The following is a 9,318-nucleotide window of genomic DNA, read 5'->3' as shown; positions in this document are numbered from 1 at the left end:
GCTGATGGACTGTTCAAGGTATCTAGATAAATGGCATGTTTTGACAGCATGTAAAAGGAACACTGAAAGTAAGCTTCTTCATACAGGGGACAGTGCTGAGATGGTAAACCATGTAGGAGGGGGGGAGGCATTGTACCAGAATAAGAATAGACAAACAAACAAAAAAAGATTCATAGAATGAAGACATTCCTGAAATCCTGTGCGGAAAGGGAGTGGGATGGGGTTTGAGAGACATCCTATAGGTAAAGTGGATCTCTCAGCATCTGCCATTATGTTGTCAAAATTTTTAGGTCACCTGAGTCACTCAGGTGACCTATTGCTATCCGTTTTTGTCCGTCGGCGTTCGTCGTTCGTCGTGCGTCGTACGTTAACATTTGAACATTTTTAGCTTCTTCTCTGTAACCACTCAACCAATTCCAACCAATTTTGGCATATAGCACCTATGGGTGAAGGGGAACAAAAATTGTGAATTTCATGGTCCCTGCCCCCCTGGGGCCTGAGGGGTGGGGCTAAAACCACCAAAATTAATGCAATATTTAAAAATCTTCTTCTTTACTCCTGGACATCAAGCAGTCAAACTGTTGGCATGATTGTAATAAGCAATGAGCCCTCTACCAAAATTGTGAAATTCGTGGCCCCAGGGTCAGGGGTTGTGGTGTTAGGGTGTGGCTATATACATCATATAGTGAAAGTGCATTATTTCTTGAAAATCTTCTTCTCTGCTCCTGGGTATTAAATAAACTAACTAAGTACATAGTTATGTTGAGCAAGACTGCCTCTTCCAACATTGTGAATATCATGGCCCCTGGGTCAGGGGTTCTGGTGTTGGGGGGGGGGGGGGGCTCTATTGATTATATAGTGAAAATGCATTAAATCTTTGAAAATCTTCTTCTCTGCTCCTGGGTATGAAATATACTAAATGAGTACATAGTTATGATGAGCATGGCTGCCTCTTCCAAAATTGTGAATTTCATGGCCCCTGGGTCAGGGGTTTTGGTGTTAGGGTGGGGCTCTATTGATTATATAGTGAAAATGCATTCTTTCTTTGAAAATCTTCTTCTCTGCTCCTGGGTATTAAATAAACTAACTAAGTACATAGTTATGATGAGCATGGCAGCCTCTTCCAGCATTGTGAATTTCATGGTCCCTGGGTCAGGGATTCTGGTGTTAGGGGGTGGGGAGGGGCTCTATTGATTATATAGTGAAAATGCATTGAATCTTTGAAAATCTTCTCCTCTGCTCCTGGGTATGAAATATACTAACTGAGTACATAGTTATGATGAGCATGGCTGCCTCTTCCAAAATTGTGAATTTCATTGCCCCTGGGTCAGGGGTTCTGGTGTAAGGAGGGGGGGGCTATTGATTATATAGTAAAAATGCATTAAATCTTTGAAAATCTTCTTCTCTGCTTCTGGGTATGAAATAAACTTACTAAGTATGTAGTTATAATAAAGAGCATGGCTGCCTCTTCCAAAATTGTGAATTTCATGGCCCCTGGGTCAGGGGTTCTGGTGTAAGGAGGGGGGGGCTATTGATTATATAGTGAAAATGCATTAAATCTTTGAAAATCTTCTTCTCTGCTTCTGGGTATGAAATAAACTAAGTATGTAGTTATAATAAAGAGCATGGCTGCCTCTTCCAAAATTGTGAATTTCATGGCCCCTGGGTCAGGAGTTTTGGTGTTAAGGCGGGGCTCTATTGATTATATAGTGAAAATGCATTATTTCTTTGAAAATCTTCTTCTCTGATCCTGGGTATTAAATAAACTAACTAAGTACATAGTTATGATGAGCATAGCAGCCTCTTCCAAAATTGTGAATTTCATAATTTCATGGCCCCTGGGTCAGGGGTTCTGGTGTTAGGTGGGGGGGGGGGGGGGCTCTATTGATTATATAGTGAAAATGCATTGAATCTTTGAAAATCTTCTTCTCTGCTCCTGGGTATGAAATATACTAACTGAGTACATAGTTATGATGAGCATGGCTGCCTCTTCCAAAATTGTGAATTTCATTGCCCCTGGGTCAGGGGTTCTGGTGAAGGGGGGGGGGGGGCTCTATTGATTATATAGTGAAAATTCATAATTTCTTTCAAAATATTTTTTTCCACTCCTGGTTATAAAGCAAAGAAACAAGTGTTTAGTTATGATGAGCAAGGATGCTTTTACAAAATTTTTAAAACTTTTTAAAACTCCCAGGGATTCTGTTGTTTCTCGGGGGGGGGGTGCTCTTTTTGATTATGTAGTGAAAATGTGTGAATTCTTTGAAAATCTTCAACTAATTGCATAGTTATGATGATGAGGGTACCTCTTCCAAATTTGTAAATTTTCATGACCCTAGGTCATGGGTTCTGGTGTTAGGGTAGGGCTGTGTTAAATAGTGAAAATGCATTATTTCTTTGAAAATCTCCTCTGCTCCTGGGCATATTAGAAGCAAACAGAGTAAAAGTTTTAAAAAGCAAGGTATTTTTACCAGAATTTTGAACATCTGGACCATTTAGTCAAGTGTTCTGGTCCTTGCCAGGGCTCTATTAATTTGTATTCTACTGAGTGAAGTTATTCACCTTTGCCATTCACCTTTGATAATTAATCACTGTAGATAATGTATTTGAAAGATTAATAGAATAAGAAAATTAAGCAAGAACATTTATTGTATAATGCAAAAAGTACTTTCATAGTTTTAATAATCAGATAGACTTGGAAATAATAGATGAATAAAAATGAAACAAAAATAACATCTTTTTAAATGTTCTTCAAAGGCCAAGTGAGGCCAATGTGAGAGGTAATAATAGAGACATCTATTATGATCTTAATCGTACTATTTTCCTTGCTATTGGGCAACAAAGCTTCGTTTATCAGTTTATGGATCCTCTAAATTGTTGTACTCAGGTGACCGTTAAGGCCCTTGGACCTCTTGTTGGGAAGGACTGTCATTTCTCTCTCCCAGCGACATTGATCACTTGATAAGAGAGTTTATTCAAATCAAATAAGATCGGCAGCAATCAACAAGCTGCTTCAAGGATAATGAGAATTTAACTCAGATGTGCACTCAGCACTATATTTTTAGTGTTTGTTTTTTTTTAATGAAAGTATTTTTTTTTTTACAAATATTTTTAAATTGTAAATAATGAGGGAAGGAAGTGAGCGTATTTTTCCTGTAACATATGTTGACATTGCAGTAGAAATGAATGCATATAAAAGCAAATAACTTGTTAAAGCTTAAACGCTGGTGATATCTTCAGTTTGTGCAACTTTTTGCATTCTGACGATGGGAAGTTTGTCACGTATTTTGAGGGAAACTCTAGTCGGAGAGATATGTAGAACCTTTATTTAAACATTACCAAGGAAAACAGCACTGCCCTTTATCACTATAGACAATGCCTTTTACAATTGTTCGTTTATACCGGCTGATTTAATTACTAGATAATATTTTCATATTTATTTTATACACGTTTTTCTTTTTTCTTTATATAAAGACATTTACGATGCAGTATTTAATTTTGAACAAAAAAGTTATAGTGTTCAGATAATGAAGATTATCATTGTTACCATACTTTTTTAAAAAAAAAGATTTTTGTGCAATATAAATATATATGGTATGTAAATATACATGTTTTATTATTATTCACTTCATTTAAATACATATCCATGCTACAATTTCAAATTACAATAACATTTTTTTTTCTTTTTTTGCATGTTAAATGATGTTAAAGATTACACTGAAGCATATCATTTTGTATATACATATATATTTAAGATGTTGTTTATTTCGAAAATAAAAGTTTGAATGTTTGATTTTGGATTATACATAAACATCAAAAAAGTTTTTGAAAAAAGCCGAGTCATGAAAACTTTGGAGTAGACCAACGTATGGGTAATACATATACATGTTTCCAGATGTGTATTTCCAGCGCTTGAGTCCATGACATATTTTTGAACATGTTGGCTTCAAAGTAACTTCCGCTTCACATTAAAATTTTTTGCAACAACAACACATAATTATGGAGATATTAATATTTTCTATTATTCTCTCGAAGAATACCATTTGATGTGGATTCGTTTATTTTGTAATAAACCCTTGATATTATAAACTTGAATGAGCGATACATGTACAAGTATCGTAAAATATCAATACATTTGAAACCGTTCATATTTCGAATAATTGCAATTGATGTATATTTTTCAGATGAGCACAACTAGAGCAAATTTGTTATAATAGTTTTTTTTTTATTTGATTACATTTTATTATTTTACTCAGTTTGTCTATTATAAAATTTATATGAAAATAGTTTCATAAAATTTCAAACTTTTTATAACGTGAAATGGCATTGTATACTGAAAACAGTCTCGGATCACTTTTTCCTTGCATTGATTTCAAATTGTTGACCTAATTTTAAATCTCTTCCTCATGTGGGGAAATACCCGTTTAAATACCCAACAGTAACAGAAGGCCAAAACTTAAATATAATTTTTTTAAGCTATAAAGCTTATCGTTTCCTCATTTTTAGATAAAAAGATCACATGTTTAGATAAGGTCAACCCATTTTTATTGACCCCTAGTGTTCTACAGAGTTGACAGAACTCGTCTGCCGGAGACAAGGTGGCAACTCGTCTAAAGAAAAAAAGGGGGTTTGGGGGGATTTTCTTTAGCATTCATGAATTCAAACTGCTGCACTGCATAAAAGCAATTGAGCTATCAAAACAAGGTATCTGCGGAAAAATAGGCGTCTCATTGTATAGAATATTATATTATAGCGTCTTTTTCTAACATTAACTGCATAAAAGCAAATGAGCTATCAAAACAAGATATCTGTGGAAAAAATAGTCCCATTGTATAGAAAAGCGTCTTCTTCTATCAAATTTAAACTTTGTATAGTTTTGTTTATTCGCTCATCTCCATGTATACCTGTAGTAACAATTAAGCAGTGCACATAATGAGATTTCTATGATATAATACTAGTAGACAGAGAGATTTACAGATAATGGTCGCTTCGGACTGAAATACTTCATTCATAAACTTTACAATTCATTGGATCTTCATCCATCAGTTGCATTTTTTGTGACCAAAATAATAGTCTGGAAAAGCAATGCAGGAAAAAATTGAATACATCATGATGCCTTCTCACATTAAAATGGGCTACATTGCTTTCTTGCCAACTTTAACAGAAATGTAACGTGAATTACAGACGTGTACTATTTTGACATGAAAATTCGGTCTCTCGTACTTTTTTAACGTAAAAAAGGCGCATATGGCAGACTTGTTCGTATTAAAGTAGGTACTTATATAGAAAATATATAGGTCAAAACAAAATCTACTGCAGAATGGGTGTGTAATGTATTTCAAAATATATACTTTCTCAATTTCTCGAGAACTGAATTGCTCCAAAATAATATATGCGAAAAAGCAGGATTTTTTTTCGCGGAAAGGCAGTGTCGAATCGCGGAAAAATGAAAATAAAAATTCAACTTCCATTAGAGGTACAGTAATGAAAGCTTGAATCACTGGTTAATGTTCTATGACTGGATTCGATTTTTTTTTTACAAAGCCTAGTCCTTTCTAAGTATTTACTATTATAGTGTAAAATAATATACCGACGTACTTTGATATTCCGAGAACAGATACTTTAGGAATGACTCTAATTCTTGGCCAAATTATTCGAGTATAACCTGGTTTGGGTCAGTTTACGCTTTATAATCCGCTTCGCGGATTATAAAATAGCGTAAACTGACCCAAACCAGGTTATACTCGAATAATTTGGCCAAGAATTAGAGTCATTCCTTATAATTTAATTTTAAAATCATTAAATAACTACGGGTGTAAAATTTCGTTGCTTTTATTAGTTCAAATTTGCCGCTCAATAATACAACCGTAGTAACGGAAGTGATGGGAAGCGAGGGGAGGTAAAAAACTGATACTTAGGCCTAGTAGCCCCCAGGAATTTATACCTAGCAATATTTACACAAATCCAAACACAATATCTTTTTATAATTTGATGAATACTTCTGATATATATGAACTAATAGGTTTAGCTAAGTTTTGTAAAACTGTTCTTAAATTATTTCATACCTGAACTTCCTGCAATGTAAACATTAAACGATTTTTTTTTATACAACCGTCAGTACTGTCCATATCAAAGTTCTTTTTGTGGTTCATTATGTTAACTGTTCACATGTTGATTTGTTCAATTGTTAAACTCTTATTGTACTAACATACCCCATGTGGGGGCTTTAGTGAAAATAAAAGTTTCAAGTTTCAAGTTTCAAGTTTTCCTTGTTGTTTGTTTACCTGTGGTAAGATCGAATTATTGTTTGAAGTTAAAGGTACATTTATTGAATCTGGAATTTTCCATGAATCCAGAGGACTGGAAATGAGAGGATTGTATGGATACAGATGATTCAGCTGGTTGTCGGGGGGGGGGGGTCCCCATACCAAACCAGGTTATACAGAAATAATTTGTGTTCCTTTTTGGATATTAACCAATCAGAGGCTAGAATACAAAGAAAATTAAATTAGTTCAAGATGTTGCGATGCAGTTGTTAACTAGTATCCGTACATATGTGGTAAACGCTATAGGAACATATTCCATACCAAACTATATTACGCATTTTTATTTCTCAACTATGGTCAATATCATATATTTTTCATATGTAGTTTACAATAGTTTAAATGTAAAACTTTGAACAAGATAATCAGAATTGATTTAATTATAAAACTGAAACATTATATTGCATTATTTATTTTTCGTATACTCAATACAGTTCTCAACACGAATCTATTTAAACCTGATTCCAAGGAAACTTCCTACTCTTAGTTGTGGCTTTCCCCCGTTTTTTTTATTTAGTTTCGGAGTAACTAGTCTACACTTACACAATTAAAAATTCTCACGCCTCTAATGTGCAACAAGCCATAAAGTTTGAAAAATGGCATTTTTCAACATGTTCAGAGCCCCATAATGTTTGCAGCAGTGCAAACAAGTGGCAATTACTCCTTCCAAAAATTGAAGGCCTGATGTTTTAAATGCCTGATAAACATGTTTAGGAAATCAACTATTGAACATGTTACTATGGAAACAAAGCATTCAAAAGTAATAATTTTATTCATTCGTTTTTATAAAGTCATACACTAAAAAATAAAAGCAAGTACAGGTTGAAATGCAACCAATTACTGTAAATAGCATTTTATTCGCGAGACAGTGTGGTCACGAAAATTTCATTCTCGCGTTTATTAGTATTACTAAAGATTATATAGAGCAAAAACCACAATTCGTGAAAATTTTGTCTCGCTAATAAAGAGTAAATGACTCTGAAGCGAAAATAAGGTGGCGCCAAAATTAAGTGATGTACAGTAATAGAAAAAGATCCTTGTACACATACCAAGGACGATATTTGATCATTCTTATTTGTTGGTAATGGTTCGTATGGTTTTAATACAGCAAAGGGAAATAAAATTTAGTTTCGGTATTTTTTAATCTGATCCTATCTTTTTAAAAAAGCATATTTTTATATAACTGGTGATCAATTTTTAAAGGCACTGGTGTTATCATAATTTTCAAGTTTCAAAAAATTCAGATTAAGTTCTTTAAATATAGCGTTGCTTTAGAAATAAGCAGAAAAAATGTATAAAAAGCCGAAAAATATTTTGTTTCCTTGGATACGCACCCTTGTATGTAATTTCCCAAAACTTTTATGATCGATATTTATGAACAGCGCTAGCTAACCTGACTTTCGATTTTGACTACCACACAATCTCTTAACTGGATGCAAGAAGCTACCATATGAGGTTTAATATTGCTATAAAGAGAACAAAATCGAACATTTTCTCTTCCTGGTAACCATAGCAACATTGTTTTTTTCTTCATCAAACTTTACCAATATATGATATTTAGTTCTCTCAGATAAGCATTATTCAGGATGAGTCAAATAATATGTTTCTTGATTGAAAGGTAACTAAGTTCCTAAAGTAACAAAAATATCACTTTAAACCAATGGTACGTTGTTTCCATGGTTACACTGCAAAGTAGCAATTTATCCCATTGTTTCGTGTGTTGTCTGTGTTACAAGGTCCTAATGATGTACATTTGCCAGTGTTGACTTTCTGTGTTTTCCTTAGGATAGTAGCATAATACTAGCATTTACCAAAACTTATCAACTGTTCTTGAGAAGAAGTTTTTAAAGATTTTCTCCTATGTATTCCTATGCAAAACTTTGATCGCCCATTGAGACCCCTATCCCCGGAAGTCATGATCTGAACAAACTTGATTCTACAATACTGAGGATGTTTCCATATAAATATGACCAATCATGGCTTTGCTGCTCTTGAGAAGAAGATATTTAAAGATTTTTTCCTATGTATTCCCAGGCAAAACTTTGATCGCCCATTGAGGCCAAACCCTACCCCGGGAGTCATGATTTGAACAAACTAAATTCCACATTACCTGAGGATGCTTCCATATTAATATGACTAATCTTGGCTTTGCTGTTCTTGAGAAGAAGATTTTTAAACATTTTTTCCTAATTTTTCCTATATGTAAAACTTTGATCGCCCATTGTGGTACCACCCTACCCTTGGGGGTCATGATTTGAACAAACTTGAATCTACACTGCCTGGGAATGCTTCTATATAAATTTCATATTTTCTATCACAGTGGTTCTTGAGAAGAAGATTTTTAAATGATGCCATTAATTTTTCACAAATTCGTTATTATCTCCTCTTGGAAGAGGACGTGGCCCTTCATTTGAACAAACTTGAATCCCCTTTACATGTACCCAAGGATACTTTGTGGCAAGTTTGGTTGAAATTTGCCAAGTGGTTCTTGAGAAAAAGTCGAAAATGTTAAAAGTTTACAGACGGACAGACAGACAGGCGGACAAAATGTGATCAGAAATGCTCACTTGAGATTTCAGCCCAGGTGAGCTAAAAAAGGAGATAACGCATACAACAAATAATAAAAACCAATAGGAAGTAGTTGCGGAAAAGCAAATAAAATCGTTGAGAAGCATATAGGCCCCTCTAAAAAGGATTCGGAAGGTTTCCTTCTGCGGTGAGGGTTACACGGTTAGATTATTCTAACTAGTATATTGCAGACATTGATTTAGCGTGCAGTGCAGCAAAATAACGGATGAAAGGGGGGGGGACATGAAGCATCCACATCTTAGTCTGGGTCCTCCTGAAAACCAAGTTGACTCTCATTTGTATTGCGTGTTAAGGAATTGTTACCGGTAGGGAGGGGGCCCACCCATTCAAAAAGATCTGAATCAGAAAATGCTCGTCAAAAAGAAGAAATTTAAAAAAACAAAAACAAAATCTATTTCGTGTGTTAGTG

General features: G+C 34.4%; 2 protein-coding genes across 2 annotated transcripts in view; both read left to right on the top strand.

The window, feature by feature from the left end:
* LOC133197197 (dolichyl-phosphate beta-glucosyltransferase-like) overlaps positions 1-9,318 on the top strand; it is a 132,180-nt gene that overhangs the window by 75,672 nt on the left and 47,190 nt on the right. The gene's annotated exons all lie outside the window — the stretch shown is intronic.
* Positions 5-9,318, top strand: part of LOC133196161 (uncharacterized) — a 45,201-nt gene continuing 35,887 nt past the window's right edge. The window contains exon 1 of the mRNA XM_061332090.1: positions 5-103. Within this exon, the coding sequence (XP_061188074.1) occupies positions 5-103 (99 nt within the window). The remainder of the gene's footprint in view (positions 104-9,318) is intronic.

The sequence above is a fragment of the Saccostrea echinata genome, unplaced genomic scaffold (genome assembly GCF_033153115.1).
Source record: "Saccostrea echinata isolate AGI-Se365-2 ecotype Australia unplaced genomic scaffold, CSIRO_AGI_Sech_v1 ptg000030l, whole genome shotgun sequence".
Lineage (NCBI taxonomy): Eukaryota > Metazoa > Mollusca > Bivalvia > Ostreida > Ostreidae > Saccostrea > Saccostrea echinata.
Note: the sequence above shows the minus strand (reverse complement) of the source record. Positions and strands in the feature narration are given on the sequence as shown.